General features: G+C 51.8%; 11 protein-coding genes across 11 annotated transcripts; 4 read left to right on the forward strand and 7 right to left on the reverse strand.

The window, feature by feature from the left end:
- Nucleotides 1-964: 964 nt before the first annotated feature.
- Nucleotides 965-1,482, reverse strand: BO72DRAFT_188379 (uncharacterized protein). The gene has a single exon (XM_040939514.1). It carries the CDS (start codon nt 1,384-1,386, stop codon nt 1,024-1,026), a length of 363 nt encoding a protein of 120 aa, XP_040798957.1. The 5' UTR covers nt 1,387-1,482; the 3' UTR covers nt 965-1,023.
- Nucleotides 1,483-3,627: 2,145 nt separating this feature from the next.
- Nucleotides 3,628-9,997, forward strand: BO72DRAFT_498590 (NACHT domain protein; the record flags this gene model as incomplete). The annotated part of the gene is made up of 4 exons (XM_040948784.1): nt 3,628-4,107; nt 4,166-4,505; nt 4,554-4,832; nt 4,887-9,997. The coding sequence occupies 4 exons, from the start codon at nt 3,628-3,630 to the stop codon at nt 9,995-9,997; spliced, it is 6,210 nt and encodes a 2,069-aa protein (XP_040798958.1).
- Nucleotides 9,998-10,538: 541 nt separating this feature from the next.
- Nucleotides 10,539-11,509, forward strand: BO72DRAFT_383545 (uncharacterized protein; the record flags this gene model as incomplete). The annotated part of the gene is made up of 3 exons (XM_040941517.1): nt 10,539-10,655; nt 10,772-11,225; nt 11,316-11,509. The coding sequence occupies 3 exons, from the start codon at nt 10,539-10,541 to the stop codon at nt 11,507-11,509; spliced, it is 765 nt and encodes a 254-aa protein (XP_040798959.1).
- On the reverse strand, nt 11,507-13,338 carry BO72DRAFT_450230 (putative MFS peptide transporter). Its single transcript, XM_040945204.1, has 5 exons — nt 13,216-13,338; nt 12,944-13,166; nt 12,525-12,893; nt 12,318-12,472; nt 11,507-12,262 (listed from the first exon to the last, which is right to left on the reverse strand). The coding sequence occupies exons 1-5, from the start codon at nt 13,247-13,249 to the stop codon at nt 11,589-11,591; spliced, it is 1,455 nt and encodes a 484-aa protein (XP_040798960.1). The 5' UTR covers nt 13,250-13,338; the 3' UTR covers nt 11,507-11,588.
- Nucleotides 13,339-15,101: 1,763 nt separating this feature from the next.
- BO72DRAFT_188717 (uncharacterized protein) lies at nt 15,102-15,794 on the forward strand. The gene has a single exon (XM_040939517.1). The coding sequence runs from the start codon at nt 15,242-15,244 to the stop codon at nt 15,650-15,652; it is 411 nt and encodes a 136-aa protein (XP_040798961.1). The 5' UTR covers nt 15,102-15,241; the 3' UTR covers nt 15,653-15,794.
- On the forward strand, nt 15,639-16,511 carry BO72DRAFT_450233 (uncharacterized protein). Its single transcript, XM_040945205.1, has 2 exons — nt 15,639-16,007; nt 16,060-16,511. The coding sequence occupies exons 1-2, from the start codon at nt 15,937-15,939 to the stop codon at nt 16,226-16,228; spliced, it is 240 nt and encodes a 79-aa protein (XP_040798962.1). The 5' UTR covers nt 15,639-15,936; the 3' UTR covers nt 16,229-16,511.
- On the reverse strand, nt 16,346-18,188 carry BO72DRAFT_470459 (cytochrome P450; the record flags this gene model as incomplete). Its single annotated transcript, XM_040947032.1, has 5 exons — nt 16,346-16,511; nt 16,645-16,874; nt 16,910-17,077; nt 17,177-17,904; nt 17,981-18,188. The coding sequence occupies 5 exons, from the start codon at nt 18,186-18,188 to the stop codon at nt 16,346-16,348; spliced, it is 1,500 nt and encodes a 499-aa protein (XP_040798963.1).
- Nucleotides 18,189-18,950: 762 nt separating this feature from the next.
- Nucleotides 18,951-20,294, reverse strand: BO72DRAFT_529749 (uncharacterized protein; the record flags this gene model as incomplete). Its single annotated transcript, XM_040950256.1, has 1 exon — nt 18,951-20,294. The coding sequence occupies one exon, from the start codon at nt 20,292-20,294 to the stop codon at nt 18,951-18,953; it is 1,344 nt and encodes a 447-aa protein (XP_040798964.1).
- Nucleotides 20,295-22,223: 1,929 nt separating this feature from the next.
- Nucleotides 22,224-23,939, reverse strand: BO72DRAFT_434163 (FAD-binding oxidoreductase; the record flags this gene model as incomplete). The annotated part of the gene is made up of 4 exons (XM_040943229.1): nt 23,592-23,939; nt 22,836-23,530; nt 22,561-22,769; nt 22,224-22,492 (listed from the first exon to the last, which is right to left on the reverse strand). Exons 1-4 carry the CDS (start codon nt 23,928-23,930, stop codon nt 22,224-22,226), a joined length of 1,512 nt encoding a protein of 503 aa, XP_040798965.1. The 5' UTR covers nt 23,931-23,939.
- An 872-nt stretch (nt 23,940-24,811) lies between these two features.
- BO72DRAFT_450235 (uncharacterized protein) lies at nt 24,812-25,131 on the reverse strand (the record flags this gene model as incomplete). Its single annotated transcript, XM_040945206.1, has 1 exon — nt 24,812-25,131. A coding segment is annotated over exon 1 (229 nt), but the record flags the coding sequence as incomplete, so codon positions are not given.
- On the reverse strand, nt 25,122-26,665 carry BO72DRAFT_529751 (uncharacterized protein; the record flags this gene model as incomplete). Its single annotated transcript, XM_040950257.1, has 3 exons — nt 26,537-26,665; nt 26,187-26,470; nt 25,122-26,039 (listed from the first exon to the last, which is right to left on the reverse strand). The coding sequence occupies exons 2-3, from the start codon at nt 26,394-26,396 to the stop codon at nt 25,122-25,124; spliced, it is 1,128 nt and encodes a 375-aa protein (XP_040798967.1). The 5' UTR covers nt 26,397-26,470; nt 26,537-26,665.

Genomic DNA, 26,665 nt, shown 5'->3' on the forward strand with positions numbered 1-26,665 from the left:
CAAGATTCCGGACGGCCATGGAAGAGCACGCGAGATTTTCGCTTGGACGGCCGAGAACATGGACGCTTCAAAGCCCGCTCGGCCTTCTGAATCATAGCGATGCTTATATCCAAAAGGTAACACCCGGGCGGCTTGGGTACCCGCAACTGTGACCGATAAGTCTATCTCTTACGGCTGCACGCCTAGTCAGCCGTCTTTCAACAAATACTCCACACAGAGGGTTGACTGGATCTCTGGCTACAACTGCATGGGTCCGACAGCACAGAACATCAGGAACGAAGTATTACTGATGTAGGGGAAAATTTTGGACCATGCCAAAGCGAGAAGTGATTGAAGCTTTGCTACCTGTAGTAGACTGTTGTGACAACACGGGACGCAAGGGGCTAGCTAAGCAGCCTCGTGGTAGTGGAATTGGTGTGGGTGGTTGGGAATGGGGCTGTGGTGAGAAGCGAACTCACCTGCGCACTTCAGAGCCAATCTGCGCTTTCATTACAGGTTTTTCATGCACCACCATCTTGAATCGATCAAATATTGATCTTGCAAGCAACATCATATCTACCTCACTGTCATCGTGCTAATGAGAATCGATCGACATTTGACAAACGAGGCAAGCTGGTGCCAATGCCCTGGAAAGGACGGCCACTAGTCTGCATTGGGCATGATCATGGATCCATCCACAATGACATTTCAGCCATTCATGATTCTATCCCCGCTTCATATGGATCCCAGCGGGTCGATTCCATGGATGATTCTCCAAGGCAGACGGGACGTACAGGCCAAGCGATCCGACTATATCCAGTACTCATCCACAGCCGTTTTAAAGGGCTTTGAGGTAGAACAGAGTCATTTGGTCCACTATAGCCAAGCTTTGTGGTTCGTACCACGTCTGTCTGACACTGTTAGTAGGCCACTACCCAAAACTACATACCCCATGAATTGTTATGAAAAGGCAAGAGGAGTACAGGAACCTAGTTGCTCGAACAGGTAAGCTAGAGCACACAAGAACACCCCGTCTGCCTTATTCTAAGGAGCATTCAACTTACTTGTGTGTATCCTATCTACTTGGTGCGTGTAAGTTGGCCATCTCTGTGGACAGTCAACAAGATCTCTCTTGTCGGAATCTCTACCTTCAGTATACCTACTGTCATACCTGCGTATAGTATGTGTACGGAAGATGGGGGGGGGTCCGACCATGATCAAGCAGTCGGATGGAGCACGCGTTACCAATTGCGGACCTGATTCAGTAAGCCGGATTGGCTCTACGTACCAACAATAATCCACGATCACCACCAGAACCCAGTGAACTAATGTGCCAGCCCCAATTGAGCCAGATGTCAGGAAGAAGACTGCGCCAATTGACAAAATTCGGGCTCTACAATCTTGCATCGGGGACCTACGCGGCCAAGATACAGGCGAGAAGCAGTCCAATGCGGGCTAAGGGAGTGGATCTGACCTGATTCAGCTACTTTGAGTAAAGTCGACATCACTAGTAGGTAGTTAGTGCTGGGGGCGGGGGAGGGGGAGGGCCGGAGGGGGTGGTGTCCCTTCTTTGCTTCTGCGGAGGTGCCGGAGCATGGCTGGCCGTGCGAACCCACCGCGCGCGCTAAGCGGGCCGGCACGGGGGTTCTTCACACGGGAGTCTGTGTCCTTTTCACTTTCCTCGCCAATCTCCCCAACCAAACCTGCCTGCGTGCCTGTGCCTTTGCATCTCGGTCTGCTAATAATCTATGGATCTCAAGTCACACTGCCCGAGGTCAAGGCATCAGATGTGGTCAATCAAGCATTCAGTGAATATTAATTATCAATTCTGTGTTACATTAAACACAAAAGGTCTTACAGTACGCCCCCTCACGGTGCGCGCCTGTATGTGTGTGTGTGTGTGTGTGTGTGTGTGTGTGTGTGTGTGTGTGTGTGTGTTTGTGTGTGTGGAGATAGATTGCTGCGAATGGGACTGGATAGCAACCTGCAGCAGGCAAGCCTACCCCCGCTCTGACCTTTTGGAATAGCTGAAAATTTCCAGGATCTGAATAATCTGGTTCTCTGAACCGACCACCCGCCAGCCAATCTTAGGGCTTTCCTCTCGATCGACAGTTCGTCTGGTTGATGCGAGCTTCCCATCACTCTGAAAACTCAGAGGTCGGCGTTGCTGGTCCGGCACCAGAGTTGATTGGGTCCATCTAGTTCATCCAGCCCCGTCCATCGTTTGTCCGTCCCCGACAAACAACCAGCAGATCACGTCTTCTCAGTTTCTCTACTTGCTCAGGCAGCCACCAACAGACAAAATGTCCTAGCAGGGATCATAGCTCTTTGGTCAAGCCTGCAGGAGCTAGTTATGAAAGTCGAGACTTTACCTGTCGGGTCGGCCGCGCACTCCGAGTGGTTGATGCTCCCTCCCAAACGAGCACCTGGATCTTGCCAACCTGAAGTGACTAGCAGGTGAATGGAAGAGGGCCAATGTGGGCTTCGATAATCCGACCCCTCAAGATCTTGTGTGGAGTAGACACCACTTCGCAGGCTGCAGCCCGTTATCGTGAGCTGGGAAGAAAAGGGGAATAGCAAAAAGCAACGAAAGGTTTCCGAGACACTGGGTGCTTCGGTAGAGTGAAGCCCGGATGCTCTTGCTCAGTTACAGTGTCTAACATGCGCGATCCACTTTCGCATCCTGTTGAGCTGGTTACAGTCTCATGACATGATCAAGCCTATCCAAAGCTAGCTCTAGTGCGGAAATTTCTTGCATCACAATTCTTTTCATCCTCCTGCTTCACATGCACGGCTCCAGCTAAGGTTTCCCCAGCGCCAATACGTAGTGCTAACGGAGACCAAACTCTGATCTGCGGAGGGGGTGGGAGATGCAATCACTATGCTCGCGGTAGCTGATTGACTATCAACCCATTCAATATCCGTCACATTATACACTAATTGTGATTTGGAATTCTCAGCCGTTCTGATGGTGCAGGGGCTTGAGGATAGACTGGTAACCGTCGGAATCGGACCCTCCTAGCCACACGCTATCCTGCAGAAGGAAGGATCAAGTTGTGGGAGCTCAATTTGCCACTACTGATAATCTAAGGGGGACTTTGATCCTGAAGCTGTGATAACAGTGGGACCGTTACGTCCATCCCAGTCAGCGGATTCTGTGCCTCGTCTCCTTCCTCGAAGAGCATATATAGGGAAAGTACGCCCCTGCACGAAAAGGACTTTACTTCCCGCTTAATTCAACTATACAACCATTTCAAGGATATCCTCCACCTAATTTATTATCTTCTCCTATGTGTTAAAGTTGCCGGTTTGCGTCGCTTTCTTCATTCTCTTGTGAGTTGTCGCTACTGCTCCTCAGGAGAAACCACAGCAGAGCCTGACCTCCCTCCCCGGCCTACAGTTTCCCCATCCAGGTATACCGAGCAGTCGCCTCAACTCACACCCAACCCAAGTCCAGTGATCTTGAATCCCCCAAAGCAGAGATCAGCAACTAAAGTGCACTCATCTCAGACAAGTCCAGTACATGCAACATCTGCTCATACGACACCAGCTCGAACAACACTATCTCAGACAACATCGACCAAGTCAATACAACCCCAGACTATACAATCACAACCAGTACCAGCCCCAAAAAATCTCAACGTAACAATGGCCCCCGCTGTTCTGTCTCCTGCTCCAACAACGCCCAATGTCGCCTTCCCACTCTCTCCTAGTATCTTTTCAAAGTCTCGACGGACCTCGGGTTTCCTTGACAGCGATAGCATTTCCAATCATGGAATGTCTCGCTCAGTCACTTCTCGACGGGTATCTTCTCGAAAGTTTCAGTCATTCGAAACCTCCAACATTACCAATGTTGTGCACTCTTTGAAGCGTCGCAGTGGCGATGAAATAGGAGCTACGGCGTCTTCAAAGCTCTTGAACGCGACTCATGCGTCACTGATTGATTGGATCAGGACTCAGCGCATGAGCTTGCTTCCTCCCGAGGGTAGTAGCTATGATAAAGTGCTGGCTTGGGCCCAACTCTTCGTGGACAGACTGCATTCCTTCGACTTGGCAATCGAAGAGTTCGCAGGCGACAGCTATCTCGCCGCCCAGCTCGCCTATGGTTACTGCGCTTTGCTCCTCGAGGTATGTCCTTCTCTTATATTTGTCCTGTGTTCATACTAACGCTCCCGTTCATGTGTAGCTTGGCAAAGGCAATGAAAATGCCTTGATGACTTCATTTGGATTCTTCTATAGCACCTCAACGGCACTGGTGAACCTTCTCGAGCGCATTGAGCTATTCAATGTCACTCAGGAGATTAGGGAGCAGCTCGTTCTGGCTTTGGCTGACCTTGTGACATTGGTCGCCAGCGTCGCGACTTACTTTCATCAGGCTATCCGTCAAATGACCGGCAATTCAGCCACGGTCAACATCTACATGAAATTCCCGGGACAGATCCAAGCCTTTCGTCAACGTTGCGAGAAGATTGCTGAGTCCATGTGGAGACATCAACTCCAGGAGAAAGGCCTTGATGGAGCGAGAGGTATAGGGCCCCTGTGCACTTTGTGCAACATAAGCTCACACCATCTAGTTTCTGACGTCAAGACCATCCGTTCGTGGCTCGCGCCGGAGGACACCGTTCTTGCCAATGTCGCCGAGACCACCTCTCACCTCGCTCATGACCGCGAGGAAATGACCTGTGTTTGGGTTGGTCCGCACCTCACGCGCTTCCTAAGAAACCGCAAGAAGAGAACCTTCGCCATCACCGGGAAGTCAGGCTCTGGCAAGACTGTTTTGTCCTCGGTCATTGTCGACCACCTGCAACACCCCATCGGTGGCGTTATGCACAAGACATTGTACATCCCCATCAGTAAGCAATTCATCCCAGAAACTGTGCTCGGTAGCTTCGACTAAATGCATGCAGATGGTCGCCTCCCTGCTGAGACAAGGCCCCGTGCAATTGTGAAGACTATTCTTTTCCAATTGTTTGAGAAACGAATCGGAAACATTCAGCTCTTCCAAATTCTATGGGATGCGCTTGAGCGCAGCAAGAAGGCTCCGAATGATAACGACTATGACAATATTCTCTGGAACGCATTGGAGCACGCGCTCGCTGCTGCCTTGAAGGGTGCCAAGGAGCTCGTCATTGTCATCGACGGTATTGACGAAGCTGCGTGTGATGAGGCTGTCCTCCTGCAGAAGCTGACAAACGCTACCGCCAAGGCCACAAACGTGAAGCTGATTACTCTGGGGGCCCAGCATCCCCCTAACCTTCCCGATCTGCACCACCATCACATCATCGATGATGGCATCTATGAGGATATCTGCGCCGTTGTGCGTGGCCAGTTCAAGAAGTCAAATGCCTACGATGGCCTTGATGAAATGGGGCAGTCCCTTCTGGTTAGCCAAATTACCAGTGCTTCAAAGGGCTCATTCCTCTGGGCCAAGCTTGCCAGTAAGCGCGTTCGCGATGTGGACAATGCGGATAACCTGCGCAAGGCCGTTGATGCGCTTGTGAACGCGAAGCCAAGCATTACCGACTTGGTCTTGCAGATCTTGAACGAGTTGCCGCAGTCGCAAACTCGGGAAGATGCTAAGCTGATGTTGCTGTGGCTTGCCACAGCCAATCGCCCCCTCTCGGTCAAGGAGCTCAAGGCTCTTGCTTCCATTCAGCCCGAGAAGCAGACCATTACCGAATATGCTGAGGAGCCTCGCCGAATCCTTCAGCCAGTAAACTCCCTGGTGTTCCTGCAAGAGGACCAGGTCCTACTGCGCCATAGCCTCATTCGCGCTGCTATCTTGGACATATTTTCCAAAGGCAAATTGGTACCGGCTATCAAAGATCGCCATGCTGATCTTGTCACCAGACTCTTGGTCTATATTAAGGCTACTGTTACCCAGCCGCATGAGCCTTCCCTTACACCCCTTGACTGGCATGACGTCAATCCTCTCATCAACAAGCACCCACTGCTTGAGTTTTCGATCCGTTATTGGATCACGCATTTCAGGCAAACGAATGTCTTTGTCAATAATGGTGAAGTTCCTGCTGCCAAGGAATTCGCAAAGCTGTTCCCGTCTTCCATCACGGTATTCCTCTTACAGAATACACTGTGGGAGAACCGACCAACTCCAGAATTGTTGGCATTCACGACTACCGTTACCAACGTCTGCCGCCAGGTCCTGACCAATAATCATGTGGTGACTTTACAGTTGATAATCACACTGGCATTTCTGTACCGCCAGCTCGATTATAACCCCGAAGCTATTCCTCTTTTCTATGAGGCAACTATGATTAGTCGCAATTTGCTCACCATTCGCCACCTGGTTACTATGAAAATGGCTGCCACCTTCCTTGAAATCACAACTGAAAGAGTCACTAGTACCAAGACAGAGATCATGACCAAGAGGGAGGAGATACTTCTAGTTCTGGTCGAGTGCTACAAGCACCACTACGACAGCACCCACGAGAATGTGATCAACACTTTGAAGCAGCTTGTCGAGCACTACAGGCTGATAAAGGAAGACAAGAAGGCCGAAGAGATTACCGTTACCATTCAGAAATTCAGTGGTGAGTACAGTCAAGGTCGTGACACCTATGGAAACCTGAATGTGCACCTGAAGGGTGGTAATGTGGTCACTGCTGGAGGTAGCACCACTCTCCTGCTAGACATTGAGGAGCATGATCAGTTGATTGAAGTTGAGGCTTGGAGCTTCGAAGCAGTGATTAAGCAGGCCGAGAGGTACGTTGCAGAGGGCAATATTGAGTTGGCCGAACGTACCTATGTCGAAATCTGGCAACGCCTGAGCCGGGAGTCCCGCGTTCAGTATTCCGCCCAGGTTGAAGAGCGTAAGATTCAATCGGTTCTTGCCTACACCCAGTTCCTGAAGACACAAAAGAGAGAATATGAGGCCTCGTCCATTCTCTCCAGTGTCTGGCAAGAGTACGAGCAGACAACTATGGCATTGTCGGAGACCTCAGTCTTCCACCTCCAGGAGATGGCCAAGGTGATGAAGACTGTTGGCCTAGCCACTCTTGCTCTGACTGTGTTCAAGCACTGCTCGCACTATTATCAAAGCACCAACCGTACCCAGTCTTCGACCTACCAGGAGATTCAGCAGAGCATTCATACAACCTCAAAGGAGGTTATGCAGTCTTTCAGCTCTTCTTCCACCACAGTAACCTCCGAGACCACCCTTGAGGAAATGGTTTATGAGGCATCCGCCTCAATCACGACCGTCGACCAGACTTCCTTCAGTGCGACACAGACCTTAGTCAGCTTGTATGTTGAGCAGCGGCGCTGGCAGGATGCTACTCGCGTCATCAAGAAGGTCTTGCACGGTGTCTGGTCTTCTCTGTTCGCTCCTTCCTTGCAAGATGTTACCCTTCCTGCCAAACATGTGGAACACTGCATTGAGCTGGCTGAGCGACTTAGCCACTGCTACCACTCTCGCCGTCGCTTGACCAAGGAAGAAGATATCCGTGTTCGCATCTACCGCGCTGTTCGCTCGGGTCGCAGTGTTGATGATAAACTGCGAGAGCGCATCACCAATGAGCTGCTCCGCCTGTTTGAGCGCACTTCGCAGACCGACAAGATCATCAACCTTCGTCAAGAGACGCTGAATGATTATACCAAGCACTACGGTCCTGAGAACCCGCTGGTGGTGAAGATTCTCTGGACCTTGGCTGAGCTGACTCGCCCCCGGCCTGTGTTCGTTGATTACTATCAGCAGATCATCCGTATCCTGAACAAAGACTCTCCTATTTCCCACCCCGAGGCCTTTGAGCCTCTTGTCATCGTTGCCACTGAACTATGGAAGCAAGGTCGCTATTCAGATGCTCTGCATCACTACCAGATCATCTTCACCACGTTCCTGAGTGAGCCCAAGCAGAACCCCAAGTTTCAGGACCAGACCTTTGTGCATGAGTTCTTTGAGCGCTACACCCACTGCCTGCGCAGCGTTCGTACCGAGTTCAGTGTACTTCACCAGGTAACAGTTGATTATCAGACCAAGTGCAAGGCTGTGTTCAGCGCTACAGCTTCGATTACTCTCAAAGCTACTTTGACGCTGGCCAAATTGTGCCAGGAGTCAAAGCGCTATGAACTTGAGGCTATTAGCTTGTATGAGGAGCTTCTGAAGACCAAGTCTGAGGAAATTGACCTTCAGGAGATTTCTTCAACTTTGGATGCGATTTACGAGGAACAGGCTGCCATTGTCACTTCGACCAAGACTGAGTCTTTCTCGTCTACTCAGGTTGAGCGTGCCGTCAAGGTTCTGAGGAAGCGGATTAGCACTGTTCGTGAGACCCACGGCTGGGCCCACGAAGAATCCCTGACCAAAATGGAAGAGATGATCAAGTTTCATGCTCAGCGCAATGAGACTCAAACTGTGGTACAGGAGCTCAAGGAGGCGACCGTGCAGATCTTGTCTTCCGAGACTTCGTCCACTCGCCTAATTGCGGCTGCCACGACCATCGCATCTAGCTACATCGCGACGAACCAGATCCAAAAAGCCACCGAGCTGACCCAGGAGATCTATCGCCAAATCGTGATGAAGGACACCAGTAACTCCAAGTCTGTCCAGTTTGATTTGTCCTCAAAAGAGCGCCAGAGCTTGACTTTCTTGGCTCAGCTGGAGTACAGCCTTCGCCGTAGCTCGTCGACCACTATCACTGAGATTCTTGCTGCCTTGACCACCGAGTATGTCTACTTCGAGGAATTCAGAAAGGAGATCAAGTCCAAGAGCAGCTTCCACAGTGTCTCCGTCTCAGCGGCTCGTCTCTACCAGTTCCTTATAGCCCATGAGCGCCATACTGCTGCGGCTCGTGTTTTCGATGATTTTGTCGCGTACTTCATCAACACCGAGGGCAAGCGGGCGCAACTGACTGAGATTTCCCAAGTCAAGATCTTCGTGCTCTCTATTTTGGACCACTTCAGCACCCATCAGTCTGAGAACTTCGTCCGGTCTGTGGGAATCACTAGCAATGACCATGTTGTTGAGCTGCTGAAGAACCAGCGGTGGGAGACTGCCAGTGACCTTGCTCTTGCTGCCTACAAGTATATCATCGCTGACGCTAGCTATCATACCCCTGAGATTGTCAAGTTCGTTTTCACTCTGGGTCTGAACATTGGTGGCCGTGATCTCGTGACCCGCCCTGACGAAGCTGCTCGGAAGAAGTTGCTTCAGGTCTCTGGAACAATTATCCAGGATGCCCTCCGCGTCATTACCAGCTTGAAGATCAACTTGGCTGGCGTCAGCCTTGTTCACCTGAACAAGCTGATTGGCCTTCTCGGGGAGCAGCAGGACTACCGTACCCTGGCCTGGCTCTTGACTATTCTGTGGAACAGTCGTGAGGCCCAGCGTAACTGGCCTACTTCCATTACTCTCGCCCTGGGACGCCGCTTCATCATGGCCCGCTACTTGATCGGTGACTACTCCGCTGCCCTCCGCCTGGCAGAGGACATTGTTTACAACTGCCGCCGTGTGCACGGACCTCGGCACCTGAGTACCCTCGAGATGTCCATACTGCTGTCCCAGCTGTACACTGGCAATGCCCAGCGCTACCAGGCCGAGAAGAATGGTCAAGAGATTGCCAACCGATTCTACAAGAAGAGCGCTGCCGTGCACGAAAACATTCTCCGTGTGTTTAGTGACCCTGATTATGCCGAACTGGAAGGAAACGATAGCAATGGAAGCTTTGACGGTTCAGCCTATGGGGAGGTAGACGGAATTGAGGAGCACAACGGGACTTTGGGTGGTGGCGAGCACGTCCGCCAGCACTTGCACCTTCTCAAGCTCTCCGTTGAGCGCCTTGGTGACTGGCCCAAGGACTACACCGAATACGAGAAATTGAACGCGGACGTCTTCAGAGTGTACAATGAGTACTTGGTCGGGGTCGAGGGCGTTGAAAAGTGGAATCTGAAAAACTTTGGCGGGGGCAAGGCTGAAAGCAACGAGGATGCGTTGGACTTGAAGTTCAAGTCCTGGGAGCTTGTTGATACCCAACATCATGCGGAGATTGAGGAGGAATTGTGATTTTGCGATTTGATTTTATTGCCTGATATATCCCTGTTTGAGTACTTGGACTGCTTCTGGATTGTTAATAATTATACCTGTTAATTGAACTGGTTGACTGCTTTTCAAATACTGGCTCCATTCCAGCATTGAATGCACAATGTAGGCTCCGGAAATTGACACTGAGTCTAGACGACGAGAAATAAAGTTCTGGAGACCCAGCGATCTGGCGCCGAGAGCCAGGATCGGGCGGGTTGCCGAATGCGACCGATCGCGGGAGGCCCCACCATGACTGTATCCCCAGCATCCAGATCCACATGATCTCATTCATTCTGGAAGGGAAAGGAGAGGTCGATGAAGATGAGATCATGGTCATGATGTCATGCGAGTTATATAATGGTATCTATTTCTTCCGTTGAAGAATTTTTCCCGTGCAATCTCTTCAATTCATTGTCATTGAATTCAACCTTACCCAGCTCCACTTGCTCTTCACTCATCCACTCTGCTGAGCACTACAATATAATCCCTACGTTCTGACTCCTCGACGAACGCCCCCATCAAAATGCCCTCCAAAAGCAACAACAACAACTACACCGACCCCGAACTCCGCCAGGAGGTCAAAGAGGAAGTGCAGCAAGGCGACAAGGGCGGGAAACCCGGCCAATGGTCTGCGCGGAAGGTACAGTACACCCGTACCCCCCCCTTTGCCCCCTTTGCTTCTCCCCCATTCCTCCCCCAAGCGCACTCCCCCCAAACCTAAACCCAAACCGAATCTGACAAAAAGTCACCGACAAGGCCCAACTCACGGCCCAAGAATACAAATCCCGGGGCGGGGACTACACGACCAGCAAGGACGAGCAGTCGCAATCCCAGCGGAACCTGTCGCAGTGGGGCGCGGAGGACTGGGTGACCAAGGAAGGGTCGGGGACGGCCAAGACCGACGAGAGCGCGGCGGACGGCGGGCCGCGCAAGCGGTATCTGCCCCGCGAGGCGTGGGAGGAGATGAGCGAGGGGGAGAAGGAGGCGACGGAGAGGAAGAAAGTGGAGGAGGGGGGGAAGGAGAAGAAGCAGTTTGTGGGAAATACGGAGGGGGCGAAGAGGAAGAGGGGGGAGGTTTCGAGGCGGACTGGAGATAAGGATAAGGATAAGGATGAGGATGAGGATGAGGATGAGGATGAGGAGGGGGAGGGGGATGGGGAGGGTGAGGGTGAGGAGAAGGAGGAGGGCGAGGAGAAAGGAAAGGGTAAGGGTAAGGTTATTGCTAAGGGTGCTGCTAAGGGGAAGAAGGATGTGAAGAAAGATACCAAGAAGGAAGATGGGGATAAGAAAGACCAGCAAGGGGATGAGGAGCAGAAGGACGGGGAGAATAAAGACGAGGAGTTAGATGAGGATGATGAGGAGTACCAAGAAGAAGAAGGGGAAGGAGAAGACGAAGACGAGGAAGAAGAAGAAGGAGTGGAGCAGCAGGTGGGCGATGATGAGGAAGCGGAAGGCGATGATGCCCCCGACAAAAAGAAGCAAAAGACGAAGTAAATCACCATGTCATAATATTAATGTGTAAGCTACTGAATTACTACCCTATCTTATCCTCAACTCTCCAGACTTCTCACTCTCATCGTTCCACGTCGCCCTCTCCGCGCCCCTCATAATGACTCTGCGGCAGATTGTTCAGCTCATCCTCTTGGCGATCCAATTTGTAGTTTGTCGCCCAGAATCCAATGCAGCCGACGAACGCCAAAATCGCAACCACCGTGTAGTTCCATACCAACAACGGGTCTTCCGACAGACTGACCAGCGCCTGTCCAATGGCCGACGAGAACGCGTTCATGAACAACGCGACGGCCTGCACGAGGGACCGCATGTTCCGCGGGGCCTTGGTGAACGCGTACTCGAGCGAGGTCACCGAAGCGAAGATCTCGGAGATACCACCCAAGACGTACGGCAACGCCTGCACCCAGACGGAGATCGGAGAGTGCGAGTTGTACTCGTCCAGACAGTAGTTGGCCTGCTTGCCGCACCTGCCCAGCTTGTAGATGTAGTGTTGCGTCACCGTGGCCGCGATCATCGACAGACCGGCCGCGAAGAAACCGGCCGTGATGCGCTTCAAGGGGGTGAACTTGATTCCAATGCGACGAAGACCCGGGTAGACAAGCTGGTCCATGATGGGGATGAAGATGATCAGAGCCAGAGGGTTCAGGTTGTTGATGATGTCATTGGGGACGCCGCCAAGTTGCATAGTCGCTGCCTGCGAAGTAAGGTTGTTCAACATTTGGTTGTACGCAAGCCCTGAATTAATCTCGATTAGACTAAAGTCACTGCCGTGGCGGAAGTGCACACTTACAGTAGAGTGGGTACCACAGGAACACCTTGCAGGCCTTCAACCCACGGGCTACCTCGTCCACCCATTCATCATCAAAGGTCATCCACTCCGGTCGGTTTGCACCAAGCGCACTGGGCTTAACAGAGTCCCAGAACGGCCTAGGATTCTTCTGGAAGCTGTGATGAAATTAGCATAATCCGATGAGTGTCCGCCGAATTGACGACTTACATCCGGGCTGGGTTGAGAGACCAGCGTCCTTTCATAGCCAGCTTCCATGTGCGAAAGGCCTGGAGGTAGACTGAGCCCGTCGGCTTGACCAGATAGTACTTGTTGCGGCAGAGGAACAGAACAGTCGGGCAGAATGTGAACATAATCGTGGGCAGGAGGTAGGACAGCCAGAAGCCCACATATCTCTCCGCGTACACCATGCTGACTTGACCCAAAATCGAACCGATGTTGATCATCATGTAGAAGTAGAGGTAAATGCGGGAGACGGTGGCCGATGGGTCGACGATGACGCGTTCGCCTGACGGAAGGGTTTTGATGAAGGGGGTGTCTTCTCGATATTGCTCTGCAATCAGGGGGGAGATGTTGGATCTGTGTCTGTTAGGCAGTGTTGCCGAATGCAGGGCAATGGCGCGACTTACTTGAAACCGCCAGTGCCGATACCCATAACGATCAACCCGATAGAGAAGCAAGCAATAGCTCCATCAGGATTCTTGACGACAGGAGGGATAGCGGAGATGACGAGGATGGTGTGTCCCACCAATGCAGCGCCGATGGAGAACATGATGGTACGGAACCGACCCCAGTATTGATCGGCCATGAACGCACCCGCCAGCGGCATGATATACGACCAGAAAGCGTTAACTACTAGGTCAGCTGTGTTGGCCCAATCAGAGAAGATACTTGGACTTACACAAAGTCAACCCTGTGGATGCCTGCTGGCCCATTCCCAGAGCACCTGGCACCAGGTTTCCGACTCCATGAGTCGCACCGGTGGTGGAGCCTTCAGGTAAGGGACGCTGAATGAAGTTGACAACTGTAAAGGTTAGCAACGTCGACAATGGGTTCATGAGCTAACTCACACACTGCAGTGGTGCCATAGTATGAAAACCGCTCGCACAGCTCCACAAAAGCCACGGTGTAGGCTGTCCAAGGAATTTTGCCAGCCACACGACGCAGGGTCTGCATCTCCTCTGGATTGGGGAACGCCTTCTGCAGCGAGGTATCCTCATCGTAGGCGGCCCCCGATGAGCCGACCGCGACTTTCTCTGAGGTTGCTTGAATCACGTCGACGTCGGAAGAAATGTCCGGGCGCACTTCGGATGCAGGATGCTTCTGCTTCTCATCATGAGCAGCAGCAGCAGCATCATGAGCGTAGGCCGCCGATTTGGCGACCTCTGCCGCCTCCACCGGATCAGAGCTATTCATGTTGGAGGGAGGCAGGATAAAATGAGGGATGGTTGAAGGGAGCTTGGAGAAGAGATGAAGGGGAGATCCAGAGAAGGGAGTCGGAGGAAAGATGGGCAGAGGAAGAGGTTTAAATTTAGGCTGACTGGACCGGGTGGCACAACCGCGGTAGGCAGGCAGGCAGGCACTGGTCTACACCTGGCAGTGAGCAGTGGCATTTTCTCATATCAGCATCCATGATTCTACCCATCACTGCTATTGCACCATTTCCAACAGCTATCAGCATCTGCAGGGTCCAAGAGTGCCAAGACCGGCGATGCTTCCCTTCTCGGGGCCACCGCAGGAGTCAATTCCACTGCTGGCCCTCGCTTGGAATCGGCAGAACCCGTCCAGCCCACGTTTCCCAGGCTGGCGATGGCTTGGATAAGAAGGACGCCAGATAAGCACGGCTGGCTGCGACTGGTCAGGATTGCTCAGGATTGCTCAGGACTGGTCAGGACTGGTCAGGACTGGGCTGTTCTGGTCGGTCGTCCAGCGGAACGGACGCCTTGGCACCCTTGGCGAGGGGCATTCGGTGCAACCCCAGGCCTTGGCTGGCGGGGGTCTCACCCAATCACTTGCTCTCGGAGGGTTTGACCTGAGCTAAGGTGGGTTACATTGAGCCACTCGATGCACGCGACCACAAAGTCTGGAGAGAACCGGGGGTGAAATCCATCCATCGAATCATCGAATTAGGCAGGTGTATTTGGAAATGGAATGTTCTTCGCATGAAACACCGTGAACGCTGTCAGTACGGTTTGCCACGCCAGGAATCCTGCTCGCATCTTTAATTTATTATCTTTCTAGATAGAGCGGTTGTACTCGGGACAAGCCTTTGCCCGCCAGTGGCGATTTTGGTGGTGGTGGTGCCAGCCTACCGAGAGAACTCGGGCTGGGCAGGTCGGATATCGACTATCAAAAAGCCTGAGAGAAAAGTCGTTGATGGCAGCATGGAACCCAGTGGTATTAAGCGAGGCGCTATTGTATGTACCGTTTGTGGAGTGCAGTGCGTAGCACCATACTACCTACTACTATACAAAAGTGGATGCTACCGCCCAATCTGAGTGGGGCAATTCCGGCGCGGCGGTTGATTATCACAGGTATCGATTCCGTAACAGGTACTTTATCAGTGGCCAACTCGACCATGTCTCAAATTCATCAATTCAAAGTTCTGGAGGATTGCCACGGTTATCGAGCTATGCTTTGCGCATGACATGCTATGTGTGTGGAGCGACCTTTCCGAATAGATCCAGACTTGGAGACGCAGTCCTCGACCCCGTCGGATGTCGCGTGGGCCGGTATAGAATCACAAGCATGGAACCTGAACCTACGGACACCCTCGCTATCTGTACAGTACCCCACAGTCGACTTCCCCGCGTTTTCTGTCAATTGTCCCATGGGAACTAACCCTGCTGGTACTACACGAGCAGTCTCAACACCAGGGTTCCTTCATATCTGTTACGTACAACACTCCTGTACAGACCGGAAAGCACATGTTACACAGCTTGCAATTGTTCAAGGCAACCTCAACTCGTCTCTGTATGCCCATTGACGCGGAGGGATCGAGAAAGACGAATTCAATCGGGGTGTGTCTTTTTGCTGGACTCTTTGCTATATTCATCAGGAGACTCCAAAGGCCTGCTTTCTCTCCTTCTCAAAGAGTTACTGTCCTTTTGCAATTGACCTATATCCAAGCCATTAAAGGAGTTCGCTCTCTGTGCTTTCTTAAACCTTGTCGCACGGCTAACCGCGGCCAGTTTTATGCACCATGGCTGACTCAGTTGCACAGCATAGTTCACCAATCCTCTCCCGGTCAGCGGGAAGCTTTTACTACAGTAGGTGTCCAGCGCGGGCCGCTGCTGGGTCGAATTCCATCTGCGCAGTGGAGGTGCCAAGTCGGTTGACAGCAACCGAGTGTTTGACGTCCATGTATAAATGGAGTGCCTAACTTACTTAGTACCTCATCATCAATTGACTATCTCTATCTAATCGAGAACATACTCGGTTTTGAGGTACAATGCATAACTATAGTGACTGCTTACGCCATCCCTGCTGCCTGCCAGACCGACCGGGTTGAACATGTCCAACAATGCTCTCCCATTACTAAATAAAGCCTCCCTTCGCTGCTCCCCCAACTCTTCCTCCATGTACTCCTCCGCTTCAATTGCGCAACCAAAATCCATCAACCATGCCCTCAGCCGCCTTCAACCCGGACACAGGCATCCCTAGTCTGTCTGGCAAAGTCATCCTGATCACAGGAGGTGAGCAACCCCCCTAATCTCATCTCATCCGCGTAAGCCAACACCCCGCCAGGAACAGCCGGACTGGGGGCCGAGACGGCGCGCCAACTTGCTAGCGGTGCTTACTACTTGGCTATCTACTCCTCCACTCATCCCCGATCCAGAACTATCGCACGAGAGACCCATTCCCATCTCCACTCCTTTGGCTCCTTTCGCAGCCTTGCCCGTTCAACGTCTTAATGCCAATCACCACCAGCCCACGCATAAGTCCTCTACTTATCACTTAGAATCTCGATACCACATAAGCGCAACCACGGAAGGCTTCTTCCGAACCTCAACAGCCAGACATGGCACGCACTACGAGATAACAACCCTTACCCCCTTGGTACTCTCCTTCGGCATCGGAAACCACAGATCATGATCATACGCCACATCCCCCGCCGTGGTCTCATACAACCTCATTCGCGGAAGCACACGGAGCGCCAGAACGGGCAGCGTGACATAGAGACTGCAATACGCTAGACTAAGAAGAATTGTCAGTCGGCTTCATCTGAAATCCAAAATCGGAAATCGCCAAACCCTGGCCCGATCTTATGTACTAAATGTCACTTGTACAAGACTTTCCACAAAGCGCAAAGGAAGGGAAGGGCACTTACTTCATCCCCAAACACTGCCGACTACCCTTCGAAAACGGGATCAAGCAGGTTTCCATCCGCCGGCGCTGCGTCTCATCCGCCTCCAGCCATCGCTCGGGACGGAAGGCGTGCGAATCCGGAAACACGGATTCGTTGTGGTGGTTGATCACGGAGGACATGCCCATTGGTGTACCGGGGGGGATAACGTAGGTGAGTTTGCGGCCCTTGAAGTCGCCACGGTAGGTGAGATGCTCGTCGGGGGGATGCGGGGCAGCCGTTGGCTGACGCCGTAGGAGAGGCGGAGGCCCTCCTGGATGACAGCGTGGAGATAAGGGAGCTTTTCGAGGTCAGACCAAGGGGAAGAGAGGGCGTCGGTGGTATGGAACTCGTCGGTGAGCTTGTCTAGGAGGGTGGGGTTGTGGAGGAGGTGGAAGGTTGTTACGGTTAGTGTCCACTGTTTTTCTCTTCAGTATGCGTTGAAGTACAAGGTGAAAGAGATACAGTGCAATATTAGGAAACCGCACTTCGAGCCTGGAAACTGGGTAATACTCACAGCAGTCGTCTCCGTCCCCGCCGCAATGAACGAATAACTCTCTCCACCTAGCCTGTGATCCGTCTTCTCCACCTCCGGCAAATCCGAAGCAACCAGAGTATGAAAGATCGCCGGTCGCTTCGGGACCGCCCCGGCTTGGTACTCCAGTCGAGCTTTGTGCACCCGCCCCGGCATCTTCTCGTTCCCTTCCTCCACCAAGCCCTTCACGCGGGGATCCAACCACTTGGCCACAGATGGCATGAGATCCACGATTGCTTTCAGCACCGGGTAGAACCGAAACACATGCATTGGGGTGAGCAACGAGTGCAATGCATGGCGGAAGTTCGGTTCCCAGGATTTCTGTCGTATAAACCCAAACGGCTCGCCGAAGCAGTAGCCGGAAATGATGTCGGAGGTGAAACAGCTGTACGCGGTGACGATATCGATTGGCTCTTCACTTTTGGTACCGATATTGATGAGCTTGTCACAGAGCTGGTCTGCGAGGTCTTTGATGTCAGACTCCAATTTGGCAATCTGCGCGCGCGAGAAGAACTTGTTCGCGGCGCTGCGGCGGAGGCGGTGCAGGTCGTGGTCGACAGCTGACACCATGGCTTCGGTGATGGGCCCGGCGAAGAGGTTCAAAAGATGGACTTGTTTGTTGCGTCTGCGTTTGCCGGTCGAGTAGATCTCGTCGGTGAAGGCGATATCGTTGACGTGGAGCTCTTCGGGGTTGATGCGGACGACGGGACCTGTTGCCGCGGTTTCAGCGACAGATTTCCTATGTCTGTCTGTGCCATCATGTGTGAACGAAGGATGGGGTTTTACCATAGATCTGGTGCATGCGTTGAATCTCTAGACTGTAGCGTCCGCCGAGTATCAGGTCAAACCAGGCTTCGTATAGAAACGTGATGGCTGCGAGCTTGGGGCCTGGGATGTGGTACAAGGGGTGCAAAGGCGAGATATTGTAGACTGTCCGGACAATGCGAGAGAGCAGCCAGAGACAGGCCAAGTACTGAAGGAGAATGATGTGCATGCTGACCGATCATGCGATACGAATGTTGCTGAGCTCTGTGAGTATCCCTTGTAAATTGTGATATGGTGGATCCATATTTATCAGATGGGGAGTTCCACTCGACGGTCTGAATTATATCTGAGGTGATCGACAGAATTTCAAACACAGCATCTATGATGCTTTGATAGAACATTAGATTCAGTCATTGATTTCATGACTCTTGTTTCACGCCACCTATAGTCTTCTTTGAACTGACTCAAGACTATGTTCTTTCGTCTAAGTTTGCTCGACTTAGTGTGCTCTATGATCCCCCCGGGTAACTTTCGGGGAGGATCAGCTTCCGGGAAGGGTGATATGTTTCAGCGATCGAGATTAGACAGGTTTTGATGATATGTCTCGATCCGATGTTCTATGATTCGTCGGATCTGATGTGAAGAAGCGGTGGTACGATAATATGCTTAGCTGAATGAAGTATCTAAGAGTGATCATGAAGGGGAAGGGAAGACGCGACGAGTCACGTGGCAGCCTGCCCAGGGGCCTGCCACAACATAGTAAGCAAACATAGCAAAACATTTGGTTTTTAACTCTCATAGGATAATTTGATTCTAAGTGTCCCACGCAATATTTGCTCTATGTTATGATGAATGTCTTGCCGTCGAGATTGTCTTACTTCTAAATCTGATCCACCTCAACACCCTCCCTCTCTAACAAGGCCATCTAACCAGAAGTGACTGATCTAATAATATAACTCAAGTGACTCTCCGACTATCGGTACATACCCAACTATGAAAGCGCCATCAGCGATTTGATCTTCGCGGCGTAGCGTTCTCGCTTCCCAACTGGCTCAACCTCTGGCTCCACAAACCGAACTCGATCTCTGGTGATCTTATTGAAGATCTCCTTGAAATAGAGGCGTGTATGCAGCCGCTCCGAGGCACTGCTTGTGCTACAGGGAGTCAGGAAGCACCACTGAACAGGAAGAAAAGGCCCCAGCGGGTCCGGAATCTCATAGACCGTGAGTTCCCCGGACGCGGGCTCGATGGTGGCGAGATAAGCCGGCCGGCCGGTCTGACACAGCACCTCGGCCTCGGTGCACCAGACCTGCTGCTGCGCAAGGAGATCGAGAGGCCTTTTTTCCTGGGTGAAGTAGCACCTGGACATCAGCATCGCGGTCATTACGGCAGTCACGCTACCATTCTCCTGCTTTTTGCTGATCCGAACACACTTGTATCTCTTCCTTGCCTTCTCGTCTGGCTGGTCTTTGCCAACGCCGTACTGGAAGAAGGAGTATACAAAGCCGTCGGAGGCGGGAAACAAGGCCCGGAGCCGCACGAACCAAGCCAGCAGGGCGAAGTGGTGGTTTTCAATGGGGGCGACAAGCGGTACATAGGGACCGGCCATCCCGGCCATTACGGCTTTCCGGCCCCGCGTATCCCACCATTTGGTTCTAGCCTGAACAGCCCTCTTCTTTTGCTTGGGGGTGTCGGTCAGAGATGAGGGGTAGTGCTTGCGCTGAATCTTGTTCCAAGCAGCGGACTGCTCGGCATGAAGGCGCCAGAACCGTCGCAACGGCCGCAGCTCCTGTACGAGGGCCTCGAGGTCGGTGGACGTGGACAATTTGTACGAAAGAGTCGTGCGATACTTGTCGTTGCTGTGATTAGCAGTGGAGTCTGCAGCCTCCCTCCCACGGAAGAAGAGCTGTAGCAGGCCGTCCTCGCTCAAGACGGCGCCACATCTGGTCTCAATCCCCAGCTTTTTGTACTCCCCTTCAGACAAAAACTGCACATCGGTCAGCCACTTTTGCATGTGTTCATTGCTTGGGGCGATGAGCATGATGCACTCCTCCTCGCCTGTGTTGGGCATCTTCCTATTTACCATCACCCCATAGAAAGGTTTAGGGTCGCGGGCCAAATAGCATGTCACTGTGAAGCCGTCCTTCTCAGGAAAGATAAAACCTTGGAAAAAGGCTTGGCAGGCGAGGACATGATCAGGGACCTCCAAGAGGCTTTCTAACCGTCTGAGCTTCTGTGCAGGATATTGTCTGGACCTAGTGCGATCGTTAATATGGTCCAGCACGGCCTGCTCACTCAGTCGGCGCACGTCACCGAGTCGGGGCTTGAAGTCCATCGATGCTACTAAGCAGTGAGTGGATTTATTTGAGTTGATTTTTGTCTTAAGGGTTATCGGAATTGAATCAGAAGGTTTAATATAGTCAATGGCAAGTGGAAGATTGATGCGAGGGAGGACCGGATGGCATACGGCCCCGCCTTATAAGGCATCGCATTGCATGGCCTTTGTTCATTCAAGCGTTCGATCCTTTATTCCCAGCAACAATCAAATTGTTCCCGGCCTTGCTCAAAGCAATTTCAGCCACTTGTCAATAATTGCTTTTGTCTTGTAGCCGGTCGCGACGCACAATGACAACGAGCGCATATCCAAGTCTTAGTCTCACAATGCAGCTTTTGTTTCAAGTGATGTAGGGTTACAAACAATTGAGGGCTTGTCCCCTTCTTTCCTTGTTGAAAGTCTTGCTATTGGTGAGCTTGGCCGCCAAGACTTTTGTTGCCCTACATTCCACTTTCAAGTTCTGCTTTTCTGGTGCTGGTACTTCCCTGTTGCCTTATGTAAGGTCCCTAGACAGTGTAAAGTCAAGCAGTGTCAGGCAGCTTGGATGCCAAGAAACTGGTAGCCCTACATTCCACTTTCGAGTTCTGTTTTTCTGGCGCTGGTACGTTCCTGCTGCCTTATGTAAAGTCCCTAGCAATGTAAGTGCAGCTTGGGAAGTAAGTAGTACTGGGGAGCCTAGTTGCCAAGAATTGAGTAGCCCTACATTCCACTTTCGCCTTCTGGTTTTCGGGGGCCTCTGTTACCCTATGTAAATGCCCGGGAAAGTGTATGTCCAGCTTCAAGCTCAAGCAGTATTGAGTACTTAGCCGCTACAGAGTCGGTAGCCCTATATTTTACTTTCATATCCTGGTTTTCTGATGCTGATACTTCCCTGTTGCCCCATGCAGACCCCCCAGACAATGTTAGTGAAGCCTGTGATTCAAGCAGTGATAAGCATCTTTCAACTCCGATCTAATTGAAGCTCGATTACCAAAGGAGCCCGCCTATTATAGCTAGCTATGGAAGTGTTTCCTCAAAGCTGAGAACCTTCTGGTACACCATCAACACCCCGAATGCCCTCAGTCATCAAGAGTTGATGCGTATCCCATGGAATGACAGCTCCGCAGCCAGCAGTTTTAAGAGCTTGAGCGCCAAAGACCTCAGTAGCCCTACATTCCACTTTCAAGTTCTGTTTTCCCGGTGCTGGTACTTTCCTGTTGCCCTATGTCAACTCCCTAAGGTAGGCAATTGCGAGTGCGGCTTGGGATTTAAAGCGGCTAGAGTAACGAACAAGAGCCGCAGCTCGTTCCGTTCCTTCCTCTTCGATACCCATGCTGCCTGGTAGCTTGACTGCCAAGAAATCGGTAGCCCTACATTCCAGTTTTACATTTTGTTTTTCCGGTGCTGGTATATCTCTGTTGCCCTATGTAAAGTCTGTTGACAGGGTGGTGCAAGAGGCGCGTATGCGCTTTCGTCGCATAGGATGCAGTCCTGTATCAACTCTTTAACATTAAGCGATCTAAAATTTAATGAAAAGATAAATTCAGTGAGCTTTTTAGCGTAAAGTCGACAGGGAGTAGACAGGGATTGTTCCACAAGGGCCTGCGCAGAACTTTGAAGGGTTGGGCGTTCGATGCAGCGCGGATGGCATCTGAACACGACTCCGAAACCGAGTGCCCACAACCCACACAAACTAAGCTGGATGCACTGCATGCGTATGATTGATATTCCCTGTCTCGTTCTTATGCAGTATTGAAGTGTGGAATCGAAAGGTAAAGTCCGGAGAGCGCGCGCACGTGAGTCCAAATACAATTATCTCACAGTAGGTAACATACAAGGAAATCAAATGGACCAACAGTCGATACACGACAGACAGCCTGTCCAATCAGCAGCAGAATAGCATTAAAGTAAGGGAAATAGGGAGCGCTGAGCCAAAAGAGCTGTAGTTTCTCAAGGAGAAAGCTTGAAACCACCCCAGTTCAGGCGACTGAACACGCCCTGGGGATCAACCGCCGCCTGGATTTCTTTCATCCGCTTGGTGTTCTCCTTGGGGAAGGTTGCAAAAGCATCCTGCCATTCGCCAGCATCGCCCATATAAACATGCTCGCGTGCCAGAGACTGGCGGTTCTGCTCATGCAGACTCTCAGACAGATCACGGGACCAGGACGTCATGCGGATATCGTCCTGGGCTAGATCCCATCCGGTGCTGAATTGCCACCCTGAGAAACCGAAGATTAGCCGGTTGTCTCCGTTGCCAATTGATGCGGGCGGGGTAATAAGGACTCACAGACTGTAGGCTCGAGGGCCAGATCCCACGTGTTTCCGACGTCGGTGTTTCGTCCGGCGCGGACAGCACCCGTGGGGCACAGATTAATCACAAATGTCGGGTAGATGCCTTGGACGTCGGACAGGGTCTCTACACTCGCCTTCCAGGCCTGGTAGATCTCATACAGTCGATTGGCATTAGGGACAATCGAGTGCGCGGAAAAGGCAATTCTGCAGACTCGATGATCAGTACTGGTACTATGGTCCGGCTAACCTCGGCGATGCATGTAATCATACCTGAACATCTGGTTGGGGGTATCCTTGTCCTCCGTCCACTCAAGCATTGTGGTGACATTGTGTACCTTAGTCGGGCCTTCAATGGCGGTGAAGTTGGCAAATTGTGAAGGAGGGTTGCTGATACCCTCTTGAACACCCATCAGCGAGGCTGAAACCGCCTTGGTGGTCACATTGTGCTGAATGGTGAGGATACCGCCGGCAGCAATGGGATCGCGGTCGTCCAAGCGGGACAAGGCCACGGCAGCCTTGATGAAGTCGTAGACTTCCGATTCCTCAAATGTCTGAATGGTGGTGCTAACATTGGGCATGTGGTATGTCTTGAGGGTGAACTTAGTGACGAGGCCGAAGTTGTTGGCACCGCCCTTGAGGGCCCAGAAGAGATCGCGGTTTGTGGAATTATCCGCAATCACCTGCGTGCCATTTCCCAAAACCACGTCGTAGCGCACGACATTGTCCATAGCAAAACCATACTTGTTGATGAAGTAGTGCACCCCGCCGATCAAAGTCAGACCAGGCACGCCGATGGTCTTGAGACGACCTCCGATAACAGCACGGTGATAGGGGTCCAGAGCACTGACAACATCAATCCATTTCATACCAGGGCCCACTTCGATGGTATCATTATGGACCTTGTAGTTCTGGAGTTTGTTCAAAGTGATCAAAACACCGCCGTCGATGTTGTTGGATCCCGGGAACTGGAATGGCATGTGAAGATTAGCCTACTGCCTTAGGCCAGCAGTCATGCACGGGACTTACGTTCATGTGACCTCCACCGCGAATGGCAAAGGGGGCATTGCACGTAGAAATGATCTTGACTCCCTCCGCCACTTCATCCGCATTACTCGGCTGGAAGATGCAAGCAGGGTACAAATCGGAGCGGATGTCCCAGAATCGGATTCTTTCCTCCGTATAATTCGCAGAGGAAGGCGACAACACCTCAGGTGAGTGGATTTGATTCAGCCTCTGACAAGCACAGGCAACCTCGCTGGTGAGGTGAAAATTGCCCTGCCACAGAGAGGTCGACGCGTTCGACGAGCTGCTGCTGTTGGCTAAAGCCGCCCCAGTGAGGGCCAAGGCCAGTAAATGTCGAACCATTGCGGTAGAAAGAAGGGCTCGAGGTAGGTGGTGGGAAAAGATTTGCTGGCTTGTTTGTTTCTATCAAGAGCTAACCAGGATGCAACAGTCCCTTTTATAACTTTCTCGGCAGTGTATATACAAACTAGGCACCTCTCAATTTGCCAATTGTGTCTCTCAAAAGATGTGTCGGTCTGTTCTCATATATGGTGCCTTCGGGTTCGGATTCGAGTTGCAGTTCGAAGCCCTACCAACCACGGGTGGCAGCCCCACAGCGTCTCAGGATGATGGAAGAGAAGCGGATGATCTGCGGTTAGAAGAAGATAAACTCTTCTAGGAGGTGTCTGTCGAATCGCCACGCAGTCAGGATCTCTGGAGCCACTACCTTGTACCGCAACCTGCCAACATAATGGATTCGAACCACACACTACTATGTCACCTCAATAAGGATGGTCTGCTCAAAACATTTTGAAAATGACCTCCAAAAAGTCGGCCTTCACTCAGAGCCCGCTTTCTATGTACATACTTGTGACTAGCTAGTTCAGTCTGGGCCCATTGAAGCCCAGGAACCACAATTTAAGCATAAGCTTTCAGTTTCAGGCTACAAAGTTCGAGACCTCCAGTGGGCATTAACTATTCAGTAGGAATCGTTGCTTCAATCCTGCCAGCATACGATGTTCATTACGGAGTTCCCTACTGAGCCTCGTCAGACAGACACGAACCCGAATACGAACCCGAACCCGAGGCAGACAGTAAACAGAACCCGCCAAGAACGATCGACCGTTGATACTCAAAATTCGGTTGCCTGAGATTCACCGGTGGACAAAGACAGAACCTCCTTCTTTTCTGATATGACGTCATGGAAATCATTCCTGTGCCATTTGAGGGTCGGATATATATAGATTCCCTTCTTCGCTTGCAGCTATACTACTCGAAACAGTACACAGACTGATACAGGGGTGTATTCAATCGAGTCAACGGACCGGTCGTCTTCACTTTGCTTCTGTCCCCGCCAGCGTTCATCGAGAATCTTCAACAAGGGACCAAGGTTTGCAATGCACTCCCCGCTCCTTAAGACACATAACCGAAGCCGAACAAAATCATGATGGAGAGGTCTGCTGCTGTGAGATCCCGCAACAAATAACGGGGAAAGCATGAGCTTGGTCACCGGTGCATGGGCCGGGACAGAAGCACTCGCGTCAAGCACCTGAGCTACAGCGGAAATGCACAATGGTCGAATTGGAGGCCTTGCGCCGGCACTTGACCACTATGCACCAGAGCTTCGTTATAGATATCCAGATGAGAGGGAAGCTCCTCGTGACTTTTCTTCTTGTAGTGCTTTAGTCGTCGAATCAGGACTTGCATCCTCGTTTCCACATCCTCGGATTCCGAGTGCAAACCGCCCGGTCTATCTTTCGTAGTGCTGTGGTGCAGTACCTGTCCTAGCCGATAGAGAAGGTCGGCCATACAATGTGATATGCTAAGGAAGGTGTTAAAATTATGAAATAAAAGCGCATCATTACTGCTGCTACCGCCATGCTCTTGTCTGGCAGCAATGGTGTAGAAGTCTGGTGGTGTTGGTGTAATCCGTCTCATCCAGTAAAGCCACATTATGCGTATACCCCAGCCAGCGGACCAGAAATAGAATGGGTTCGCTGAAGGCGAGTCGGTGGTGAAACCATCTCGCGCGAGCCTTACGGCATGCTCGAGACAGCAGCGCAGGCTGTGCGTGTTGCCTGCCGCGATATAAGTCGATTTCAGCGTTATCAGCGAGGAGAGCGTGCTCAGCCAACGCTGCGGATGCGAGTCGGGCTCTTCATGGCTGGAAGATGGGGTGTTCTCTTCTGAAAAGATAGTGTCATCTATGTAAGCGACCGCCTGCTGCTCCATTGTGAGGGCAGTGGTTGTCAAATCCGTGACATCTATGGACGATGACGGTGGTTTCTGAAACGTCCAGTTGACTCGGACGGAATACGCTAGGAATACAACGGCAGAGAAGAGACCTGGCTTGCCCGTAGCCGTGAAGCAGATGTGCTTGGTGAATTCGTTGTCCGGGGTTTGGTTGTCGATGGTGATGCTCGGTGCGATGATATCAACGAATTCTTGCCACAGGTACGACGTCGCTGCTACCTGTGATAATGAGCCGATTAGTGAGTCTTTTGATTGTGAGTCTCCTGTGAAAGTATGTGAAAGCGACGAATGGCACAGGACCAAATCATCGAGATAATCAAATATGCGCGTTCAGGACTAGGTCATGGAGTCGCGAAAACGAAGGACCAGTCTCCAGGCCCAGAGAATATCGGAATCCGCCTCGACCGGTGCTGGAGCTGCAGGATGCTCAACAGCTTGGTCTTCGACAATGAACTCTAATGCCTCAGTCAATATAGACGGCCCGATACTGCTGCGGAGGCCCTTCTTGGATGAGAGTTGACAACCTGGATTTCTCGGATGCGCTGACTCGCTGAATCTATGCCTTCGACGCGCCATCAAGCGGTAGCAGACGAGATGCAGGGGAGGTCGTGATATTTACAGCGAGAGTAGCGAGATCGGGTACGGTCACACTAGCATTAACGTCTTTTTGTTATGTCAACTGCGCGCAATGATGAGGGAGTATTAGTTCAGCACACCTTGCGCTTTGAATTCTTGCAATTCATGCATGGCGCTCTGATCCTGATTGCGATGTTTCGTGGCAGTGGGATCGCCGACATGTTGTCACATCGGTGATTATTCTGCAGATGCTGTGAAAGGATGGGAAG

Source organism: Aspergillus fijiensis, assembly GCF_003184825.1.
Source record: "Aspergillus fijiensis CBS 313.89 unplaced genomic scaffold BO72scaffold_43, whole genome shotgun sequence".
Lineage (NCBI taxonomy): Eukaryota > Fungi > Ascomycota > Eurotiomycetes > Eurotiales > Aspergillaceae > Aspergillus > Aspergillus fijiensis.

Bases quoted from the DNA above. Each gene is read 5' to 3' on its own strand.
- BO72DRAFT_188379 (XM_040939514.1), bottom strand. From the start codon at position 1,386: ATGCAAGATTGTAGAGCCCGAATTTTGTCAATTGGCGCAGTCTTCTTC.
- BO72DRAFT_450233 (XM_040945205.1), top strand. From the start codon at position 15,937: ATGCCCTCAGCCGCCTTCAACCCGGACACAGGCATCCCTAGTCTGTCT. The intron at 16,008-16,059 runs AGGTGAGCAACC...CAACACCCCGCC, and splicing joins AAAGTCATCCTGATCACAGG to AGGAACAGCCGGACTGGGGG.
- BO72DRAFT_450230 (XM_040945204.1), bottom strand. From the start codon at position 13,249: ATGGGCCAGCAGGCATCCACAGGGTTGACTTTGT. The intron at 12,894-12,943 runs GTAAGTCGCGCC...TAACAGACACAG, and splicing joins ATCGGCACTGGCGGTTTCAA to ATCCAACATCTCCCCCCTGA. The intron at 12,263-12,317 runs GTAAGTGTGCAC...AGATTAATTCAG, and splicing joins CCTGTGGTACCCACTCTACT to GGCTTGCGTACAACCAAATG.
- BO72DRAFT_188717 (XM_040939517.1), top strand. From the start codon at position 15,242: ATGTTACACAGCTTGCAATTGTTCAAGGCAACCTCAACTCGTCTCTGT.